This window comes from Mugil cephalus, chromosome 15 (genome assembly GCF_022458985.1).
Source record: "Mugil cephalus isolate CIBA_MC_2020 chromosome 15, CIBA_Mcephalus_1.1, whole genome shotgun sequence".
Lineage (NCBI taxonomy): Eukaryota > Metazoa > Chordata > Actinopteri > Mugiliformes > Mugilidae > Mugil > Mugil cephalus.
The window spans coordinates 12,384,999-12,408,379 of record NC_061784.1 but is presented as its reverse complement, the minus strand read 5'-3'; the positions used below and the strand labels follow the sequence as shown (position 1 = coordinate 12,408,379).

At 41.8% G+C, this 23,381-nt stretch overlaps 3 protein-coding genes across 4 annotated transcripts; 1 reads left to right on the top strand and 2 right to left on the bottom strand.

Moving 5' to 3' along the window:
• Positions 1-2,316: 2,316 nt before the first annotated feature.
• nf2b (NF2, moesin-ezrin-radixin like (MERLIN) tumor suppressor b) lies at positions 2,317-13,309 on the bottom strand. The gene is made up of 17 exons (XM_047607988.1): positions 12,969-13,309; positions 12,609-12,720; positions 10,766-10,891; positions 10,487-10,609; positions 10,244-10,327; positions 9,945-10,013; positions 9,760-9,842; positions 9,557-9,632; positions 9,308-9,445; positions 7,162-7,236; positions 6,952-7,065; positions 6,710-6,832; positions 6,220-6,437; positions 5,234-5,336; positions 4,517-4,647; positions 4,255-4,423; positions 2,317-3,775 (listed from the first exon to the last, which is right to left on the bottom strand). The coding sequence occupies exons 2-17, from the start codon at positions 12,696-12,698 to the stop codon at positions 3,728-3,730; spliced, it is 1,770 nt and encodes a 589-aa protein (XP_047463944.1). The 5' UTR covers positions 12,699-12,720; positions 12,969-13,309; the 3' UTR covers positions 2,317-3,727.
• Positions 13,310-13,628: 319 nt separating this feature from the next.
• On the top strand, positions 13,629-16,323 carry mettl27 (methyltransferase like 27). Of its 2 annotated transcripts, none has more exons than XM_047606711.1 (6): positions 13,629-13,716; positions 14,574-14,701; positions 14,793-14,921; positions 15,054-15,189; positions 15,804-15,899; positions 16,049-16,323. In XM_047606711.1, exons 2-6 carry the CDS (start codon positions 14,582-14,584, stop codon positions 16,273-16,275), a joined length of 708 nt encoding a protein of 235 aa, XP_047462667.1. In that variant the 5' UTR covers positions 13,629-13,716; positions 14,574-14,581; the 3' UTR covers positions 16,276-16,323. The 2 variants fall into 2 exon arrangements, with proteins under 2 accessions (XP_047462667.1, XP_047462666.1); XM_047606710.1 differs by lacking the exon at positions 13,629-13,716 and adding an exon at positions 13,731-14,483 and having other exon boundaries at positions 15,036-15,189.
• Positions 16,324-18,403: 2,080 nt separating this feature from the next.
• Positions 18,404-23,362, bottom strand: LOC125020997. The gene is made up of 2 exons (XM_047606715.1): positions 22,241-23,362; positions 18,404-20,064 (listed from the first exon to the last, which is right to left on the bottom strand). The coding sequence occupies exons 1-2, from the start codon at positions 22,700-22,702 to the stop codon at positions 19,078-19,080; spliced, it is 1,449 nt and encodes a 482-aa protein (XP_047462671.1). The 5' UTR covers positions 22,703-23,362; the 3' UTR covers positions 18,404-19,077.
• Positions 23,363-23,381: the final 19 nt, after the last annotated feature.

Sequence of the window (23,381 nt, the reverse complement as noted above, 5' to 3'; positions counted from 1 at the left end):
TCCTCCGCCGCACCTCTTTGAGTTGTCTTCTGCAAGTCGCTGACCTCGTCCACCACGCCGAGGCCCCCGGCCTCCCCCAGAGCCCCGCGCTCGCAGAGCAGCGACAGCAGCAGCAGACCGAGAACAAGCCTCATTCTCTCGTTCAAACGTTAGCGCAAAGGTGCAGCGGTTTAATGCCAGCGCCGAAAACCAGCCTCGCTGAATGAGTGGGAAAAACGGCAAGTGCGTCAACTTATGAAGGCGATTCAAGGTCTGAGAAAACACAAGCCGCCTCAAGCTGGTGGAAAACTGCCAACGTGGTACATGTGGTCACAGGTGTACAAACATGTTTAATATCACACACATGATTGAATTGAGTCCAAGAATCACATTTTTCACCACTTAAATCACAAACTTAGATATAAAAGGAGGATAAATGAACAGCACGCGCTGACAAAAATGCTGAAACTGTGATTGGACTCAAAGACTGTTCAGATTGACACGTATGCCAATGTATTACTTGTTATTTGGGATTTGCTTCTAACAATATATATTTTATATGGATTAATTCACCAACCTATCATCAATTTGAAGTCAGAGGGAGGAGGAGAAAAAGGTTACACCTCTACCACAAAAACATTTTGCTTTACGTTTCCAAACTGCTGCAGCTAATTTGAGATATTTTAAATTCCTAGAAGTATTTCTAGCCATGAGTTCAGTTAGAAACGACACACACAAACGCAGCCTCGAATAGAGCCAAGGTCCCAACCACCAGTCACCACCAATGTGAATCATCGTGATCCACATCCAGACTGAAATCTGTTGGGACCGGGGCCGGGTTTCCTTGAAATAAGACTGGGTGACGTATCGTATTTTGGGAGATTAATTCAGGTAAATTGTTTGTACTTTCATGTTCATGCGTAGCAACAGTCAATAGACATTAAAACATATTTGGCCACCGGAGGGTGACATATTTCTGCCGTCAGCTGCATCTGGTCAGACACCTGAACCTGAACTCTGAAGGTTCGACCCTCTGAGAAGGGGCCCGTGGCAGGGCGTTCAGAAATCTGCTGCTGGGATTCAGGCACGTGTTTTTGATCTTGTTTGTAATTTCCCATGTGCAAAAGAGAAGTTGGAAAGGGGAAAAAAACAAAAAAACAAACAAACAAAAAAAAACATTGGTTCATCCAAATTTTAGACAAAAAAATAAATGCTTCTCCCTTTTATCCATTTATAGAGTAGCCAACTAGTTTCATAGTAAAATAATGTCCTACAATATACATACACTACTGTGTTTGAGACACTTTACATGCAAATGGCAACAAGTGGATTCAAGATGGATGCATCATTTTGATTTTCTCCTTGTGTCTCAAAATGCAATTACATTTGTTAATGTCCATACATTGTAAAAAAATCAGGTGAATCATGTTTTAAATTAATTTCTATCAAGTGTATTATTAGAAATGACATTTTATACAAGTGTTTGGTTTAGTAATAACATTCAGAATGCGCACATCATACTGGTTATGTTTGGTTTAACGTATTAAGTAGGAAAAGTAATTAGATTTTCGAAGGAAATGTGCATGTAGTGCCCAATGACACAGTACGGCAACAAAGAAAGATCAGTTTCGTCCTTGAAACACAGCTGCTTCAGACTGGTACCGAAGAGGTTGACTCAGTTGTCAACAGACTGTACTTCTTTATATGGTACGTAATTTACCTGAACATAATAAAAATAAATGAACCTGATACAGTCGCAAACGTTAAGTTCCAGTCATGAGTGATCACTAGTTAAACAGACTTCTGATCCTGAATATCTACAGACCGCACCCACCACAGCTCGCCGACTCACACAGCCTCTAGCACAACTCCTCTTTGTTCAAGTTTCCAATATTTCAGGACTTAAGGACTTAATTTAATGGACACTAAAATCCAGAGTCGGAGGATTGTCTGGCCTCGACGGAGGAACGGATTTACTGAAGCAAGAATGACTGAGACACCGCGCGGACACAGATCAGGAAAAACAGACACGATGTTGTATCATCACTGTTGTAATAAAAACGGCGTACACAAAATAACTCGTGGTTACAAATCAGTGACAAACCTCGGGTGTGATATTGTAACATTTTTGTCACGTCTGAGTAAACACAGCCCCCGAAACGCTCCATATGTGAAATTACATTTCTTTCTTTTAACACTGGACTTGAATTTAAGAGGAAAAATAAAACAAACACTGACATTATAACAAGTCCCGCCCCACCCCCCCTCTCCCCCCCCAAACCCCCCGCACCCCCGCCCCCCCACCCGGCCCCCACCCTCAACAAAACACAGACCTCAAAAAGTGTGATGGTGATGTTATTTGAGGATTTAGAGCAAAAATAAATAACGTTAAAGCAGCAAACTGAAGCACTTGTTTCAACTGACATAATACCATTTACACAAGACCAAGGTTAGCATTACTCTAGGATAGTGTTTGTCACTGTTCAGTCCATGATTAAATCAGTCTAATAAGCAGGTCCAATGTAAAATCTCTGGAAGTACATTTGGCATCCAGCCTCTCCCTTTTGAGAAAAGAATAAAACCTCCCGTTTATACGTGAAATCCACTGCTGGGAAGTGTTCAGTGACATGTGAATGACTATTAGACTCAACCAGGTTAAACATCAGTATGTATATTATAATGCATATCTTAATGAGATTCTACTGGCAGTGATTGTCTCCAACACCAACCCTGAGAAGTGCATGAGCTGAGGAAAAAACAAAGAGAAAAGGAAAGGAAAGCCATCAATCTGCTGCTCTGTCAGTGGATCAAGGGAAGATATCAACTCCAAAAGTTAAGGTTAACCCTAATGCTAATTAAGACACGTGAGCGCAATGACACCAAATGAAATCGTAGCATCTCAAATCATCATAGCAAAAAAAAAAAAAAAAAAGTTCAAGGCACATCAGCAGTCTGGAGTGCAAAAAAAAATAAAACTTGAAATGGCAGAGCTCGAACTTGTAACTGTATTTTATATATAGAAACTACCATGACCAGGCACGACAAGTAACAAAGGCACCTGTGTGGTGCTATCAGTATCGATAAAGGCTGTTCATGAAGTAAAAAAAAAAAAATAAAATTTCAACTTTAACAGTGGAGTCATGTCTGCTAGTTGAATGTATGGCCAGAATAGTTTTCACATTACAAACCACCGTTCAATAGTTATCTTTAGTGTTTCAAGCCGCTTTCAAGAACAGCTCGCTAAATCTAAAAACTGTATTAGTTTGAAAGAAAATGACCAAAGTCGTCCATATTTATAAGCTTCCCCCCCAGCCTGCAGCAAAGATTATCTAATTACATAGCTAAAACTGCTTTGTAAATAATTCTAACTTAATCATTGTCCCAAAAGGTTTTAAGGCAATAAGTCACCATTAAGGCAGGAATATTTCTACATCTGACCAACTTAAGGCTACGTATCCTTTAAAACCACACAAAACCATTCGTCCGCGCTCAGCACCATATCCTGAATCAGTGTTACATACAGGTCACACGTCAGTGTGGTTTATATATGTGTGTGTAAGAGTCATGTCGAAGGTGCTGCAGTGTAACACGATGACATGCGCCTCCGTTGGCGAGGATGAGTTTAGAGTCTTTTTCCGAAGCGCACAGCCATGCTTCATGTACGTCTCCGTACAGTAAGTGGGAACCTAACGAGTTTAAAGAGCAGATTGGTTGGTGTCCTCCGTTTTCATCTCGCGGGGGGTGAGGATCAGACTTCTTCAAAGTAGGCCATCTGAGACATGTACGCAGAGTTTCGCTGCGGAACAAGACAAGTATGAGCAGTCTGGCAAAAGAAGCAGAGGCGGCAAAAAAACAAAAACAAAAAAAACACAGGAAATGGTTTTGGAAATTCAGAAAAGTAGGTGCAGTTATATGAATACTACTTCTAGCGCATTTGGTACAAAACCAATTCTGTCCCTTGCATGCTTTCTGTAATTTATTTGTTTATTTCTAACAGCTAAATTCATCATTCATTTTTCTACCATACCATATCACTAGTGCAGGTTCATCACTACAGAAACCCAAATTAAAACTGTGTCATGGTGAAGAACCTGATCATCACGTATGCAGATGATGGAGATTTTACCTGCCGCTGTTTAGTTGGAGATGTGTGCACTTGACGTGTAAGCGCTTCGATGTTATAGAGGTTTATTTACATTTAAATTCTGCATTATAGGTTTAGGATTATTACAGAAAAACAAAGATGATTGCGTGAAGTGGCACCACTGTACATACGTTGCTGTGAGGTACGTAGACAGGCTCTTGGGCGTATCCCCTCGCCTCGTTGTGGAGGCCGTAGAGACCGGCCTGCTGCTGCTGCTCCTCCAGCTTCAGAGACTCGATTTCTGACTTCAGCTCCTTGAGCTGGTCCTGCAGGTGTTTGCTTTTTTCCATGTACTCTAGCCTGCGATGAGATAACCGTGAGCAAATCAGGGACGCAAAAAATGTCTGGCTGAAAATGCCGCTGCGAGACATGGGGATGAAATCTCCAGCTCACCTCTCTCGCTCGATCTCCATAGACAACCTTTTCATGTCCGAATCTTTGAAGTCTAGACGAGTGGCCGTTGCCTCGTAGGCAAAGTCGGCCGCCTCCGGAGGCGCAGGGGGAGCGGAGTAGGCCGCTATGATCTGGAAGCCAAGCAAACAGAGGAAAATTAAGTAGGTTGATTGATGAAGAGTTCGGGACACGACTGAAAGAAAACATTTGGTGGAAGCAGCTACAGTGTTCTTGCTTTTTTCATTCTTTTGTTGATCTTGCAGGTGTTTGAACATTTGTTTTCATCTCTTTATGAACTCAGACGCAACAAAAGTTTTCTAGCAGAAAGTATTTCCTTTTAAAAATGTGACCGTATGCTGAGAACATTAAGCAAAGTTTTTAATCCCAATAAAGCCAACAGACAAATAAATTCTCTGGCCACATAAATTCAGGGAGACATGAAATCATTAACTTAGAGAAACGAATGAGGCAATTTGTGGAGCAGTAACAATAATCCTCCCCAAATATAACACCTGAAACATCACTAATTGGTCTCCAACAGTGGAAAAGCCAGAATCTAAGCTCATAAATTAGCTTTAAAGCGAAGCAGCTAATCGTGGCTTTATTTATTAAAATAAATGAATGTTTGTGAAACACATGACTCCATTCATCCTTAGAAACAAATAACAAAAGCATCACGAAGAGCACAGAACAGAAGCGGCATCGTCTTCACAGTACAGGGTATGTTGTTTTGGTGATCTCCAGCAGCTTCTGCTTTGCTCTCCGCTCTGCGTCCTTCGCCTCAGTCAGGTCCTGCTTCAGATGATCTGCTTCCTTCAACCTGGAACGAGAGATCTGGTCACTTCAAGGATAACGGGACGGAGTCACAGTATTATTTACGATACTGTCTGGTAAACACCAGACAGTCACATCAGCAGAGTGTTAAGTTCGTTTCACTTTTTCTGGATAGAAGCTGCAAGTATAAATAATCCTCATATAAATCATCTTTATATCGGAAGATTCAGAACTGACACAAAGCAATTGAACTAATGGACTCGTTTTGGAGTTACTCAGTTAGAAAGGGGAAAACAGGGAACAGCTTACAAAACTGTAAGAGCTTGGATTTTGTAACGTATTAATTTATTGATGTCCATCTTGTCCTGATAAAGTGAACCTTGGCACTTAGTGAGTCTATGCACAGGTGCTTAGTTCTAACTACATCCAATCGATTCAGTCTGCAGCAGCTGGACTCCAGTCAAGTTCAAGACATACCTCAAGGATTATTAAACAGGATGCATCTGACCACAATTTATTGCACCGCAGCAACACTTCTAAATACTTTCTCTTTTGACTTTTATTCCATTTGAAAAAGATGGGTGTAGAGTGTGAATCAATAGAGCAAACTCTGTGGAAAGCAAATGGGTCTGAATACTTCCTGAATCCACTACACATGGTAGAATTACTTTTAGAAACTAATACACTGATCAGTGACACATCCGTCCTAATGAATGTGCGTTACAAGGATTATAATAAACAATGTTGAGTAATTTCATGCAAAATCAGTTGAGATACAGCATTAGGTGCAGTTTAAAACCGAAGCTTATAAGGTTTCGTGTATCTTTGGTCCTGACGACACAGGTTTAAACCCAACTATTAAACATTAAGACGACTGTTACAAAGAGCGAAGCTGCCGTGGATGTAGCGGCACCAAGACTGTTTCATACCTGCGCTCAGACTGCTCCACCAGTTTTACAGCCAGCTGTTCCGCCTCCCTCATCTTCTGCTCCATCAGTCTTTTCTCCTCCTTCGTCTTCATGGCTGTGACCTCTAACCTCTGCCTCTCCTGCTCAGCTTCTGCAGCCTTGTGAGCCAACAGCTTGGCTTCCTCCTCGGCAATCTGCGCCTTCTCCGCCAGCAGGTCTGCCGTCTCCTCAGAGCGCAGCTGGGCAAAATGAAAATGTAACATCTTTACAAAGCTGTAGATAAATTGCAGTAGACTTAAGGACTCGCTGGAACAATCTGTCCCTGTAATGTACGCGACATAATGCATTTTTTTTTTCTGTCAGTTAAAATGACACAGTGCTTATATTTTTCTTGAGACATTTTCTATCACCATTTCTGTCACGTAACAAGAATGTGAAGCCATCTGGCCAAACAGAAGCTCAAGTTTGGAAGGCTCAACGTTTATCTCATCTCAAGGATGAAGGCTCTCACCAGTGCCTCGTTGGCCAGTCGGGCCTCATCTTGCAGCTGGAAAAGTCTTCGCTCCATCTCCTCTTTTGCACGCTCCGCGTCCTCCCTCATCTGCTTTTCCCGTGCCAGGATCTGACGCTCCATCTAGACGGAGGCCAAGAAACCCGGTTAAAGGCAACCGTGATCTAATAAAACGGCCCACTGTTCGCATTCAGTCCGATCTGACGCTGTCATTGCTCCACTCGAGCTGAGAGGATACTAACCTTCTTGCGAGCTTTCTCCTCTTTGGCCTGAGCCTTCATCTGCTGCACTTCAATCGAGTCCACCTTCCTCCTCCTCATGAATAGATCATGGTTCCCGATGCACAACTGCAGAATCTAGAGAGTTAGATGATAGAAAGCAGGAATACATTACGTCACTCAGATCCTATGCATCTTAGTTAAACATTTATACGGATAAAAAGGCAAACCGACCAGCTTGTTGACACGCAGCTGAGATGAGTAGAACTTGAAAACATCCGTCTTCTTGTCCAGGGGTTTGATTGTAAACTGCAACAATGGACCATATTCAGCTGTCAGTTCACTTTTGAAGCCTTGACAATAGTTTAGTCTGACTGAAAATATTGCGCTGAAAGACAGAGGGTTTCACAAAATAGATGCATTTCCACAAAGGTCAATTCATGGTTGCCAGCAGGAAACTCAAAATCAAGATAAACCTTCGATAACTGGACTAGAAAACACAGTCACATGTTTGATTCAACAAACCCACGTGCATTGTGATGGTTGTGGGAAGAAGTCGTTGAGAAACTGGTTCTACGCGGCCTGAACACTCCCACCTGCCGTAACATCAACACTTATTGATGCAAAGACCACAGTCAGTTCACATTGGGAGTAACGGCTCCAACACAATTACGCTTAGCACTGGTTCACCCCAAGGTTGTGTACTCAGTCCATTACCGTTTACACTGCTCACTCAAGACTTCGAGTCAGGAGAAGAACCTGATCATCACGTATGCAGATGATACCACAGTAGTGGGACTCATCCGTGGAAATGAGGAGGTAATGTAAGAGGAAAGAGGTGAAACATCTTGAGGGCTGGTGCAGAGACAACAACATGGTGCACAATGCAGACAAAACAAACGAGATGATCGTTTACCTGAGCAAATAACCCTCTACATCACTCAGTGCGTTTCATCCAGAGCTTAATCGAGCTATGCTCAAAATTCGACTTTCTCACTACAGTCCTTGTCCCAGTTTACATGCAGCGCAAGAAAATCGAATAATTGTTCTCCTCCTCCACACTAGGTGGCGATACGTGTCTTTTCAGCGGGATAATACCACGTTAATACAGCCCGATTTCTGGGTGACCTATTACGTGACATAATAAACAAGAGTCGTTCATGCAGCAGACCTGCATTTCAAACAACAACCAGAAGGATAATAGTACATTTTTTAATCTTGTACGTAATATTCGCACTACTTCTGGTGCAGGTAAGATCCGCGCTATCCCTCAGACGGCTCCGTTTCTCTTCTTCTGCGATCGGCTTTCTTGGACGTTTTTGTTCCTGGGTCACACGCCAGCGCAGTGGTTGTCGAGCATGCGCACACGCATTATCCGATTAAAACTCTGATTCAATCGCATTATCTGGGTGTCTCAATCGGATAATGAGAACTCCGTGTTTACATACACTTAAATTCTCCTGTTATAGTTTGATAAAGGCAATAATTCGTTTTTTTCACGTGCATGTAAACGCACTGAGTGGTTCTACAGTAGAGAGACTGAGCATCATCAAGCTCCTCGTAGTTCATCTCTCAGCAAACACCACCACAATCGTGAAACAGGCCCAGCAGAGAGTTCAAGAGCGGAATATCTCTCATCCTCTAAATGACGTCTTTCTCCTGCTACTGTCAGGCAAACTGTACCAGGACATCAAGAGCAGGACTAGCAGACAACTCAACAGTTTTTTTTTCCCCACATGGCATTAGACTGGTAAACTGATGATCTGATCTGGGAAGGACACCATACACCATGCACGTTACTTATTTTAACCAAGTCTTTTAACTAATTTGAGTCTTTTGTCTATTTTGCTAAGTTTGCACAGATTTGTCTGCATTACAGTTGTATGTATGTGATAATAACAATACAGCTTGATTTGATTTGAGAATAAGACCAGACTTTTTCCTCATGGTCATTCAGTGTTGACCATGCTTATCTGGTTTCAAAAAGAGCACTTCAGAGGTGTTGAAAAAAACTGGGTGAGCTCTCACAGTGGATTTGCTTATCGGGGCAGGACGGCCTTCCCTGGCTGTCTGTTTATTCAGCAACCAAGTAAATTTGCTCCGATAGCCGATTGATGATAACTTTGTCAATATCATTATGGGCGTGTAGTTTGCATCCAGTCAGATGGCTTGTTCAAACCGAAAGAAGCCAGATTTATGCCTTCATGTATGTCATATAAAGATACAGACCACAGCAGCTGTGACTGCATTTCCTTGTCCACATATTTCAATGTCCAGACGAAAACATGGATTTTTGCCATTCCTCTGCCTCCTACACACAACACCCCTCTTCTCTATTTTCAGTGAAAGTCCAGCCTAAGACACTTCTGCTTTCACTTACCTCCTTTTCGCTGTACGAGATGTTACGGATGCCACTCCAGGGAAAAGACTTGTTGGGGTTGAGTTTGTTGTTGGGATTGTAGATGTGGAGACCCTGGGCGTCCACGCCAAGTAACAGGTCTGTGTCTCTCTTATTTTGCTGTCAATGTGACGTGAAAAAAGAATTGTGACATGACAGTAATCATTCGATTGCACTAGTCAAAGTTTAATCACATTAACAGAATATCAAGTCACAATCTTTTACACTCACAGTAATGGCAAAGTAGCTGACACCGTACATCTCAAGGTCCTGAGCAATCTTGAGGTATTCCATCTCAGCTTCATCCCTGGATGAAAGGAAGAAAAGGGACGCGACACTGTGATGAATTTTCAAATTTAAAGTACATCTACCGTAAAGGTTGTTCATTCGTCATCACATGCTGCATTACAGCTTCCCTCTGGGGTCAGTACTACCTGGCGATGCCTCTGTGCTCGGCGTACCAAGCGGTGATCTTTTCTTCCCACATGTCAGGTGTCATCTGGTACTGCATCAGAACCTGTGATAGAGACACAAGAGCACATTAAAAAAATGACCTATTCCAAAAGGAAAATAGCCCAAATGAAAAAGCTGTTTCACACAAACAGCACTTCCCACTTACTCTTTTTGGCAAAAGCTCATCTTGTGCCAGGAAACCAGGCTTGTGGAAGTTTGGGTCATAGTCCCCGTACTGTGAAAACAAGTACGCAAGAAAATAAATAAATATGGCACCTTGCAAAAATGTTAAATAGCAACAAAAAGATACGCGGTGTAATAAAGTTGCACTGTGTTTTATTTCAAGGATGAAAATCAGAACTCAAGAAACAATCAATGCACTCGGATGAACAATACGTTTGGAGATACAGGAACGTCTGCCTCACTACAAAAGCAAGGACATTTAGATTTGCAAAGCTTTCCTACCTTGGCTTGGACAGCATACGATGCCAGCAGAACGGAGGCTTCAGGGGAACAGAATATCTCTTCATCTAATATCTGTTTTTTCACCTAAGCCAGAGTTTCAAATGTGTGAAATTGTTGTGAGCCACGAGAAAGTTTTTTTTTAAGCACAGACTGAATTCTACCAACAAGAAAAATTGAAGCCACCGGCAAAATTGCTTAAATAGGTTTGTACGAATAAATTAGGTCCAAAGTTATTTTTACTACCTGTAAGAAGAAGAGGTGCTGAGTAATTTCTTGGACCAGTTCCTCTTCTACTTTTTCTGGGAAGAATTTAGCCAAGAAATGAAATGTTATCGGCGAGTCCTTGGGAACCTCCTGGTCCAAGACCTTGATGCACAAATAAAAATCAGAAAAAGAGTAAAAGAAAGTTGTTCAGGAGACTCTCACTAAAGCACAATAAGTGCAGTTCATTAATAATGATAATATGTCAACAGTTTAAACAGTCAAATCATTTCCGAAGCAACATTAAATAACTTCACTCACCCGTTTCTCTGGTTTCAGCCAGGCATAGGTGTCTTTCACTGTGTACCTGAGCCCGAAGAACCAGGTCTCCCTCAGTCCAACAGTGCGACAGACCAGGTCAAACAAATCTTTGCCTTTCCACTTTACCTGAGAACAACAATGAGTAGCACCAGTGAGTTAAGATACTCAAACCTATTTTCTGTCAGTGTATAAAGTTTCTGTATAAAGTAAATCAGCAAACGTGGCACATTGTAATTTATAGTGAAGGTGGGTGACGTTTGTTTTCAAGAGATAAAATATGATCCTTCAGGAAAAAACAATGGGCTCAATTTCACACAGCTCATGAGAGAGATCTGCTGAGAGCAGATATTCTTAAAACTGCCCTTCACGACCTAAATTTATCGCAATATATAAAACATATAAATATCTCTGCTAAAAACGGTTTTCTGGGAAAACCCCGACTGATGCTATTCCAAGTATGACATGTTTCAATAAATATGTTTTCTCTTATCCTCTTTTCACCTTTTACCACATGGACACTAGAGCTTGTGAAAAGGCGCACATCAAAACAAGCAAATCTAATAAACATGCAAGGATGTTTCTGGACAATTATCAGTGTGTTCTTGCTCATGAGTCCGAGTTGGCTGATTATACATGAAAATATGATTATACACTGATCAGCCACAACATTAAAACCACTAACCAGTGGAGTGAATAACAATGACGGTCTCTCCAAACCTTTCTATCAGATACAGCAATTTCTCTACTGGATCACACCACATGGGTCAGTCTTTGCTCTATACATGCAACAATACAGAGGACAGTTCTGTACAGAGCTGTGGTTGGCGGGAATTCTCTGCCAGTTCATGTTGCTTATGAGTAAGTAATGAAGATAGGTTCAAAATGCAGTTAAAATGGTATCTTTTAGTATAGAATGCATTATGATTTAACATATTTCATATCACTAGGGTTGGGAAAAAATATTGATATGGCAATATATCGAAAAAGAAAAGCCACACCTCCGCCATCACATTTTCTGTACAAATGCAATGAATTGGAAATGGACCATTTGGATCAATATTGTTTGTTGACTCAATTTGTCCAATGAATTATCACTGACATCTGATGTGTTTTAAGCTGCACTTAAAATTTCTGTGAACCATGTAGAATATTGCAATAATATAATACAATAATGTATCATAGCGTGACTCAAGTATCATGATACGTATCATATCGTGAATATATTGCTAATACCCACCACTACATATGGTATAATTGTAGTCAGTGTAAATCCTTTTTGGATTTAATGTGTGTACAAAGGGTCAAAATACCAATAGTAAGTTATGTTTATTAATGTGATTATTTGTGTATTTATATTACAATATTTAAGTTAGAACTGAAGTATGGAATAAAATTTGAGTGTGGAAAATGAGTGAAGGGATAAATTATGTGCATAAGAATATTTATGTCTATGTTAAATGTACATTAGAGCCCAGGATGAACAGCTGATGCTGATGCTACTAATAGGGATCCTAATAATAAAGAAAGAAACAATGAGTCTTGGCCGCTCATAACTACTGCAGATGGCTGTCAATGGTTCACCACTTTTCATCTCTACACCGCTTTTGATCTGATTACTGCAAACTGGGAACAGTAGGAGCCATTTTTTGGAGATGCTCTGACCCGGTCACAACTTGGACCTTTTTCACTTTTCCATTTTAACACATCACCCAATGACAGGAGCCACGATAACAAGAGCATCGCAGTTATTCAATTGACATGTTACTATATATGTTATTATATATGTTACTTTTAAATACAGAAAGATTTATTTATTTAAACCTCAGAATAATTTAATCCATACCTCACAGCTGAACTCCATTTCAGCATCCATAGTGATAACCTTGACTTTGAAAGTCTTGGGCTGTTTCTTCTTTAATCCTAGGATAGACATGATGGATGAAGGAAGGAGGAACCTGTGGGAAAATAACAAAAACTGATTCAGGGAAAAGACATTTTAGTAATAAAATAGATACACCTTGTTACTTAAATAGCACATCTGAATACAATCAAAAATGACAAGAACGTAAAGTGTTACTGGATGCTATTTCTGAGCTATCAAGCTACAATAATGACAACTTTTACATGCGGTTTAACAGAACAAAAAAAAGTTACGTCTTTGTTGAGGACAACAAGCATTTGTAATGTAAATGAGGCTCATTACCAGGGAGCAAAGTTTCAAACTTGTGGCGTCCAACAAGGCTCAGAAGAGGCTGGGCTTTTGTGTGTGGTCAATGCTAAGCTAACTTATTTCACTAAACAGCTTTAGCTTTCCAGCTATGCCACGAAAACGGACCAAAACAAGTTGTAGAAATATCGGAACTTTTGAGAGACCTCCATGGTGAAATATACCGAGTTTAAATGACCTATAAGATATTAAAGCTCCTTCAAATAACGCTTGGAAACATGTTTGCTAACCCTATCGGCTGCTACGTGCTTTAGCTGGTTAGCTTGCTGTTAAAAATCAGGTCGACTTTCCAGAAGATTTTTGTTTTGACTCCCAATCACTCTACAGGTGGGAACACGAACAGCAGCTCTGGACAACGCCACTGCGCATGTGCAGGAATTTCAAATCCCGTATGCCCTATTCAATGAGTGTCGGAAATATTGAGTTTTACAGACGTTTAGGGTGGATAATGGGGTGACCGTGAATGACACTGTCGGGACATTGTGACAGACGTTTTCTGACTAAAAAAAAAGTAAAAGAAGATGAAGGTCTCTCAGCAGTTGAGAAGGAAAAGCTGTTTTGTTTCGTAATTGGCATATAAGTATGATGGAGTTTAAGTCCTCCGACAGTCTTTACTGAATTGGAATGCACCACAGTAGTACTTCCTGTTCCAGTTTGTTGCCATATGGATGTGGACGTCAGAGGAGAAAGAAAGTCGTAGTAGCAGCCAATAAGTCTACTATTGGTAACTCTGTCTACAAGTTCGTGTGTTGTGCAGTGTTAAATAGTTGTAGCTGCAGGCTTTATTATAATCGTAGAATAATTCAAGCGAGACCATGCTGCCAAAACGTGTAACTGAGTTATAATTTATCAATAGTAGCTGTAAGATAGAAAACTTAACAGCGGCTTCCGTTGTACCCTCATTTTTAATATCACTAATGTTCCCATATTCTATTAATACAATGGTTTGGGGAGCCAATGCTGCCAATGAATTTGACTATTTTTGATTACTCATTTCAGTCACGTATGAACCCAAATGACTAGTTGTTCCCTAGAATTAATCTGGTTTCACTGTGACTGAGTGAATGTATGAGTGAATGCATGGGGACATCCTCAAAACCCTATGGTACATTCTAATCTTATTCTTTGTGTTAGCTGTTGTACATTTTAATTTTGGGGTCTATGTAACACGTGTGTTGTTCCTATGTAGTGCAGGGGCTTTCAATCAGGGACTCTCACCTGAAACATATATGCTGCATTGTTGTTAATGTACGCTTTAAACCAAATCAGCCCTTAAGTGTGAGTTGGAGAGAGCCTGCTGCTCTGTTTTAACGTGAAATAAATCTGCAGACCCTCATCCGTGGTGTCTGATTGATCGTCTTAAATCTACTGCATCAGCCTGATTATCACTTCAGCTCGGCCACAAATGATATCCACTGTAATGAAAACTAAAAAGTAATCAGCATCTTGGAGCAAGATGAGGGGTCACTTAACATATAAGCATAGCGATTTGTAAGTTCCCTGCACACACATTTTGTAATAAATGATCTATTTTTATTATCGTGGCTTGATTATATGGGTTTTTTTGTTCTCTCTGAACAGGTCTGAAAATGTCAGCGGTCGGTAACGCGTTTGAAAATGTTAAAGCAGTCATTTTGTCTGCTCATAAAAGTGCCACTCCAAGAGCAAAGGTGGGCTTTTACAACTCCTGGGCAGAGAACTATGACCAGGTGAGATACAGTAAGATGGATGATAATGTACAGTTCTCACAACATTTGTGGTTTATTTTTAATGTTGACTTCATCTTGTAATGTGGAATAGGACGTGGCCGTTCTGGAGTACCGTGCGCCAAGTCTGGCAGCAAACTGCATTTCATCCTATTTCAGTGGCGAGCGAGAAGCAGCCATCGTGTTGGATGTGGCCTGTGGTACAGGACTGGTGGCCAAACAGGTGAAAACAAATAGACAGCAAATTCCTAAACCGATGAACTCCAAATTAACAGTCTTGACACAGCAGCCCTTAATTCTTCTCTTCATTTAGTCATTTGTCCGCGTTGACGTCTAGTCCGTCTCTGATGTACAGATGAAGAAGCATGGATTTCAGCATTTTGTTGGTGTCGACGGAAGCCAGGCTATGTTGGAGATAGCCAAAGGGACCGCATTGTACCAGGACTTGAAGCAGTCCTTGCTGGGAGAGGATCTGCTGCCTGTCCAGTGGGGTGAATAAATCTTTATAAGTTCAACCAGTGATCGCTGAAATGTAGTCAGTGCTCAGGGAAGGATTTTCCCCTGTATTTGTGTGTCTTTAGTTGGCCACTGCCTGCTGCTGATTATCTTGCATTTCAGTGATGGTTTAACTTTGTGGCTTAGAGGTAGTCAGAAAATGGGGTGGTGTTGCCTCATATTGTCTTGTCCATGATCAACTTTGAGTTGTAGGAGTTGTGGCTGATGCTTTTGATAATGGACCGCGGCTCAGCCACCTTATGTTTACATTTCCTTTAAAAAAAAAAAAAAGGTCAAATTTCTAAAGAAAAATAAGTGCAATTTGGGCAAATTGCTCTCTGCCGTTTCGTCCTGAGTCCCCGTATTGCGTTCTTTCCGCCTCTCTTACTAAAACAGTGGCCAAATTAGCAATAGTACTTTATATTTCATTATAAAATTGTCGTCTATGTAATTTGCAAATTGCTGCAGGGCCAGATTAGACCCTCTGGCCGGCCGCTTGTGGCCTGCGGGCTGTATGTGTTACACCTGTGCTTGAGGTCTCTTTTAGATATGAGATATATTAAGATATATCTGGATTTTAACTGAAACCGAAACTTGTCATCTCTTGCAGAAGGCTCTTTTGATGTGGTTGTGATTGTTGGAGCGCTGAGTGTTGGCCAGGTCCCTGTTGGTGTAGTCAGAGACCTGTGCAAGTCTACCAAACCAGGTGAGAATATTTTTTTTAAAGTTTTGTTTGTTTGTTTGTTTTTGGTCGGATGTCTCAATTTCACTTTAGTTTTGATTGGTTGTGAATCAGTATTTGCCAACTTCACTGCAGGAAAGCTCTAAACGCCACTGTTGCTTTTCTTCCACTAGGTGGCTACGTTTGCATGACAACCAGAAGTAACCTTGATAACCAGGGATACAAAGCTGCCCTTGAATGTGAGCTGAGGAAGATGGAGGAAGAGGGGTTGTGGACTTGTGTACAAGTCACTGAGGTGGAAGAGTGGGAGCGAGCTGTAGCAGAGCAGGAAGATGGGTACATATCTGGCGCTGTGTACCTCTATAGGAAATCTGAAACTGTGCAGAACATTAGAACATAATGTGACTTCACATCACCAAATAAAATGCAAAATATGCAAATAACTCAGTATAGGCTTCACATTATGATTATTTTACATTTTGCATTGCCGGTCTTGTACACAGAGGCGGTTCTAGCTTGTTAAGCAGCAAACTTAACCTGATGGCTTTGACCTCTTCTTCTCGGAGGTGTTAATTTGATAGTGGAGAATCACCACATTATCAAGAGTGAAGACTAATTCACCTTGATGGTGTACACACTGCTTTATTTAACACAAGTCAGAAAATCCTGGTCCTATGTTAAGAGGAGAATGAATTAATGATTCATTCATTTTCTGTAACTATGTCCTCTGGATGGTCAAGAACATGTCTTTCTTTGAATGGCAGAAGGAAGCTGGAGTTTTTTTTTTTTTTTTTTTTTTTGGTTATTGGTTTATTTGACAGTATTTTGTGGTGTGGTATTTTAAATAGCAGCCTCCTGTAGAGGTCTGCCGTAGTTCCCCACTCTCTTCTGCTCCCCACCTGAAATCAACCTGCTCATTAGATCAGCACCGTCCACATCTCCCACTGACACTGTGACCACGGTATTTTTTCCCAGCAAGCAGAATTTAATGCCCAGTCATCAGAAAGTGGGAGTGCGACAACTTGAACCGACAATGTGAAATAAAAAACTGACGGGACATCGTGCGGAGGTCGTTATAAAAGCCGATCACACAAATTAAATGGTCAGATTTCGAGCCCATACCTAAACTCGCCTCTGCTTATACAGACCTAAAGTTGGGGAAACTGCATTTTTGGATAGTGGCATCAAAATCTTTTAGTTTTATGTGGAACTGTACTTGCAGTGCTATGTAATAATAATGTAATAATGGTGAAAATGTGCTGCTCTTCCTCATAAACTTTTAAGATTTCCACCGATGCAGAACCTTTTAATACATGATGAAATAGCTTTTATTTCTTTTTTCTTTCATTTCATTCCACTTTGAAAAATATTCAGCCCTGCAGCCAGAATACCTCATTCTGAAGAAAATGTGCACGTCTCCAAACTCAAAACTCCCCATACAGGTCGGTCTGGCTTTTCATAACCACACGGGATGGGTTTTACCTTCACTCCTTGTGTCAGCAGCCGGTTTAAGTACAGGCATGGATCATGTCAGAGATTTGTCATTGATTATGACAGCACGTAACTAAAAATGTTTATTTTGGACCTGAAGCTTAAAGTTATATTTTAACTGATGTCATTATGCTTCCAAAGAGTTGTCATTAGTCACAGAATGTAACGTTTTAGGTGGAAAAATGTGTACAGACTAATGTCGTGTCCTGTTTTAAAATGCCTCCATTAAGACGAGACAGTTTAGTCAGAATCCAGTGTGTTTTAATCATGCAGGAGCTGAAGGGTTCATGTCCACCAGCAACCATGAGATGTCAGTATTGCATTAGCATGAACAAGCTCTAAACTCAGACGACCACCCTGCTAGTGAGCATGTGGTTGATTATTGCTCTAATATTTTAGATGCTTATAACCCGGAACTCGGCAAGCACCACTTATTTATTTATTTATTTTAATCAATAGTCATTAAAACATGCATCACAACGTATCTGTCACTTTAAAAAACTGTGGAGCAAGGGGATTTGAATTTGCTTAAAGGTCAGTGTTGAGAAGTAAAGACATTCCTTACATCTGAATAAACCACCATTAACCCAATGATTTCCTCCAGCTTTAGTTGTGTACTGAAAGGGAGGTATGCTTTTGTGTAGAATATGATGTTTTCACACTTTTCTCCTTGACTATACCTGCAGAATTGATCAATTTTTTACAGGTTGTGGTAGTCGCACATCTGTCCATAACGCAAAGCTTGTCTTAAATTAAATAACTCACATCAGTATGTTTCGACTACCTGAGGCATATTTGAATGGAAAAAAAAAACAAACCACTTGTTTCACTGAAACTAAAATGTTGAATCTTCTGCAAACACATTATGCTTCCGCCTCTGACACATCCAGGGCCGTGACAGCACTTTCTGTCAAACCAGTTTGACCTGTGAATTTTAATACCCAGGAAATGGATTGTATGTCCAGGGGGGATTCTGAAAAGCTTCGCCTTTTTTTTTGCATGTTTGATAGATTCAGATAAGTGACAGGAAAAAAAAGGCTTGTCTGATTATTTATTGAAAGGTAAATGTACAAAAATCTGTCAGAAACACAAATAGGACGACAAAGATCCTATTCTTTGCAGAAACAATTAAAAAAAAACAGCAAAAAAAAAGAAAAGATCCATAATCTCATACAACGAAAAATTTGTAAACTGTTTAATTATCTAGCTACTTGGTCACTCGTGTTGCATTCGTGTTGCTACAGTTTGTGTCCAGCATAAACAAAAGCCTTCAGTGTCGGAGGTAAAGTTCTTGACGCAGACAGATAACACTATCTGTCACTAAACATTAAAAACAGAAGTTGATAGCAATGTCACAATCATCACATTTACAGTGAGAATGAATGAGAATAAAGTTCACACAGTTTAAATAAGATAAATAATAGCATCCTTCACTTGCTTTATACGTTTGGTTTAAAGCTCAGTTTTAACACATGTAACACATTAAAAGCTAAATTTCTCCTTCATATCGATTCATGTAGTCAGTCATTTCCCCGTTGCTCTTTAGAAACAAAACATCAAGAAGTAAACCCAAACTGAAACCTCAATATTATAAACAGTAAACTATAGCCAAATATATATACACACACTTATACTACTATCTACAATTAACTGTACTGTGTGTTTAAACTTAAATACACATATTTATGTCGATGCTGTGTATGTACTCATGTTACAGGTATGTTTTCGCTGGGTTTGAGGATGCATCTTCATTGTCACTGGTCGCTGACAAAACCTCTTCCATTTCTGCTCGTTTGAGTTGAGACTTTGTCGACGGTGCCTCGCTGTTCTCAGATTTCGTCGACTCCGGTCTTTTCATCTGCGACTTTGACGAGGGCGCCCAGGAGTTTTCGGACTCCTCCCTGAAGACCGGCTCAGGCGCATCCTCCCACGGGGGTCTCTGTGGAGACTTCGCGGTCAGTCCCTCTCGGCTCTGGGACCTGACGGGCTGAGACCTTGCCGTGGGTGCCCGGGTGCGATGAGAGCCCGCCTGGCTGGATCCGTTGGAGGAGCGGACCACCAGGTAGCGGACAGAGGGGCTCTTGTCGTCTTCATGGGCTTTGAGGGGGCATGCTGAGCTGATGAACAGACCGCCGCCCAGGAAGAGCAGTATGGACGCTCCCCAGCCGATGTAGAGACAGGCTCCGATCTCCCTGCGCTGAGCATCTATGGATGCGCTGTAGAAGTTCCTCACTACTGCCCCGGCTGCCCATGCGGTGGGAATCAAACAGAGCAGTCCCGTGAATATCAACACAGCCCCCGCTGCCACAGCCACCTTTCCCTTAAGCCCAGGTCGGTCCTCGTCCAAGAAGCGAGTGCACTTTCCTCCGATGAAGGCGAGAATGAGGCCCACGGCGCCTGTAACGATCGCAATGGACGTGAGAGCCCTAGCGGCCTGCAGGTCAGCGCTGAGAGAAAGCAGGGAGAAGTATGGTTTACACTGCAGCTGCCCCGTGCTCTGGACCACGCAGCTCATCCAGATGCCTTCCCAGATAGTCTGCGAGGTGACGATGGTGCTGCCCACAAAGGCCGTGACCCTCCACATGGGGAGCATGCAGCAGATGATGACCATGGCCCAGCCCAGGAGGCAAAGAGCGCTGGCCAACATCTGCATCCCCAGCGAGGCCATGGCGTCGAGGAGAAGGGGAGACCTCTGAAGCTGCTTATGAAACCCTCACAGACCTCGGTGTCTCTCGTCACCCTCCTCTTTGCTTTTTGTATCTTTCTGCTCGCCTTCGTCAGTCCTTCTCAGCACGTGTTGCCATTTCCGTGCTCCTCCATTCGTGCGTGCAGTTCTCCCCTTGCTACAGTTGCAGTTACGTGAAGTGTCTCAGGATCACAAAGCCCTGTCCTACAGCTGTCCGTCCCTCCGTCCGTACGTCCTGCCGGCCTCCGGTTGCTTTTACTTGGCGCCAGGTGTGTTTCAGTTCAGCTCAGCTTCATTTGTTTACAGGCTATTTTCCATCTGTCTCTGCACCTCCCCTTTTGTATTCCCGCTCTTCTCTCCTTCCCCCTCTCTCTCGCTCTCTGCCTCTGTCCTTCTCTGTGAGTGTTCTTTCTTTTTTGTCATCTGAGCGTCTGCCTGTGTGCTACTGGTCAGGTGTGTGAGTGCCACACCTACTCTCAGGTAAAGAAAGGGGAGGAGGTTGACAGAAAGGTAGAGTGAGACACAGAGAGGGATAGAAGTGACATCATCTATTCCCTCCCTCGCTATCTTCATCTGGTGAAATTATTTTGGAAACAACAAACAATAGGCGTCTGAGTGGGGTTGTCCTTGTTTACGAGACAACATCTCTTCGGGAAAAAGAGATTCTGATTAGATTTGATTAAAAGCCATTGTATCCGTGTAAACTCAGCAGCCTATGTGTATATACACGTGTGGAAACTCATCAATACATGTGAAAACTGTGTGTATTTGTGTTACAAAAGGAGAGCAATGTGGAAGACAATATCCTGTGAGAAACCCGGTTTCATGCTAGCAGCTTCTGCAGTGCAGAAGAACCGGTTTGGAAAAAACAAAACCCCTCCCCACTCACATGCTTAACACACACAGAAGCACATTTACCATTAAATCAGGTTAAAAATACTCTTTGATCTGTTTTGTTCAGGTGAAGTTCTACCCATTTCTTTCTCCACATATTATGACAAATTTATATTTTTTTTACTAATGTTTGCCTTTATCTAACCAAAATTCAAATCAAAATCCGTAATCTTTAACAGAAAAACTGCCTCCAAATGCAAAGACTCGAGTGTGGTTGTGTTTGTTTTAATTTTCTCTTTGTTCTTGATGCAAAAATCAGCAAAATGGATCAGTCTTATAAGATAAAAAGTATTAGCACTCTGACACAAGGGCTAGCTTGATTACAGGACGTGAAATTAACACAAATGATTCATAACGTGAAAATGTCGTCCTTGCACTGGAAAAAGGAGCATATAAGTGTGTTAGAATTTTGCGTTTTCATGATGACTCACTGTCACTGTTGACACACGACAGCTGTGAGTTATTACTCACTCTGAGTTTCTTTGTCAGGAAAGCTACACTGCAGAATAACCGGTTTGGAAAGGATTCTTTTGGGGACACTCACAAAACCAGATCTGCCGTTCAAACGTTTTTGTCATTTGACATCATTGTAGCTGTTGTTGCCTTTCAAAATACAGCCAGATGGAAAACAATAACCACCTGATTACACACACATGTGTCACAGCTACATAACCTTCATTTTATTGGCATTGAGTAACACAGAGGAAAAAAACAACAATATTGGCACGATCAGAATACAATTCTGTTCAAACACAGATCGCAAGAAAATCAATATTCAGCCAGTTTGAGAACAACACAGGTCAGTTTTATATGTTAAAGTTAGTACACGTGTTCTCAATATGTGGTTTGAGCAACACAAACAGAAATACTTGAGGAAAACTGCGAGAAAGTGTCTGTAATGCTGTAAAAAATACAAAAATAAAATGCACATTTACTGACAAGATACTGCACATTTCACAGCATATATGTATAATTATTTGGTATGAACATATTAAAAAATAAACCATCCTACATAAGCCCATACTGTTCACTTAACTATCTATTATAACGTCTATTTCATCACATTGTTCTGGAACTTAAACATTCAGCAAATCTTTGTTTTTCCCAGTAAGCTGCTATGGATTCAAACATAGGCCTTGCTGCTGTCCACGGAGCGAGTCTTGGAGTACTTCACGTTGTAGTCGTCCTCATCTCTGGGAGGACAGGAGCTGCAGAGGAGGCCCCCACCCAGAAACAGCAGCCCCGCAGCGCCCCAGCCGATGTAGAGCGCGGCTCCCAGCTCCCTCTTCTGGGCGTTGGTCAGGAGTGGGTTGTAGAAGTCACGGATGATGGTGTTTGCGGACCAGCAGACGGGTATGAGCACCATGAGGCCTGCAATGAGGAAGGCAATTCCAGCGGCGATGGCCACCTTGCTCTTCTGCCTTTCTTCCTCCACAAAGTTGGTGCACTTGCCCCCGATCACGCCCAGCAAGATCCCAACGACCCCGACGATGATGGCGATGACAACGAGCGCCCTGGCGGCCTGCAGGTCTCGAGGTAAGGCCAGCAGAGAATCGTAGACCTTGCACTGCATCTGGCCTGTGCTCTGTGTCACACAGTTCATCCACAGACCCTCCCAGATGACCTGAGAGGTGACGATGTTGGCCCCAATGAACGCTGTGACCTTCCAGCTGGGGAGGGCGCAGATGACGATGCTGCCCAAGAAGCCGATGATGGCCAGGGCCATACCCAGGATCTGTCTCCTTCCAGCCACCATGCTGTAGCTCTGTCGATCTCTTCAAAGAAGTAAAACGGTCCGCTCTTGGGGACTGAAATTTATCTGTGAGACCCACCCACTCAGAGTCGACAGCGACTTCCTGAATCCTTCCTGACTGCCCTTGTTGTTGAATGAGAATTCAGAGGAGGAGTCTTCTAGTGTTGCCTCCGAGCCGAAACTCGTTTGCTGCAATCTTGCCCAACCAGACTTTTTCACAGAACCAGTGGAATGGACAGCAGAGTTTAGGACACACTTGAGACCAAATCACAGAAATATTCCACAGAGGCAAAGTGTTTGTTTTGAACGGGATGTAAAATAAACAGTAATTTAAAGTCAGTCACCAATTAGGCATCGGTTAGTTGCTTGGAAGATACTAATTATGCAATTCGGGACTTACCAAGTGATCAGCAGTAATGCCAATGGAAAATTCCAATGCTCTGTCACAATCTCAGTTTCAGTACCGTTTTATTTGTAGACGTATGTAACCAAACACAGGATGTCGCAGAATTCAGGGAGTGTAATGATGCTTACCTTGACCAATATTCCTTCTTGATTTCTGGTGCATCAGCAAAGCCGCATCCACAAAACCTTCGCAGTTGGTCAGTATTTGCACTTTTTTGAGGAAGGATATTTGTTGAACAGTTATTTTTTTGCAAAATCGTAACGTAAAGAGACAAAT

Coding starts and splice junctions, on each gene's coding strand:
- nf2b (XM_047607988.1), bottom strand. CDS start 12,698: ATGTCTATCCTAGGATTAAAGAAGAAACAGCCCAAGACTTTCAAAGTC. Junction 10,328..10,486: donor AGCACCTCTTCTTCTTACAG/GTAGTAAAAATA, acceptor ACTCTGGCTTAG/GTGAAAAAACAGATATTAGA. Junction 3,776..4,254: donor TCTACGTACCTCACAGCAAC/GTATGTACAGTG, acceptor CTTGTTCCGCAG/CGAAACTCTGCGTACATGTC.
- mettl27 (XM_047606710.1), top strand. CDS start 14,582: ATGTCAGCGGTCGGTAACGCGTTTGAAAATGTTAAAGCAGTCATTTTG. Junction 14,702..14,792: donor GGGCAGAGAACTATGACCAG/GTGAGATACAGT, acceptor AATGTGGAATAG/GACGTGGCCGTTCTGGAGTA. Junction 15,190..15,803: donor TCTGCTGCCTGTCCAGTGGG/GTGAATAAATCT, acceptor CATCTCTTGCAG/AAGGCTCTTTTGATGTGGTT.
- LOC125020997 (XM_047606715.1), bottom strand. CDS start 22,702: ATGGTGGCTGGAAGGAGACAGATCCTGGGTATGGCCCTGGCCATCATC. Junction 20,065..22,240: donor ACAACCCACTCCTGACCAAC/GCCCAGAAGAGG, acceptor TTTCATAAGCAG/CTTCAGAGGTCTCCCCTTCT.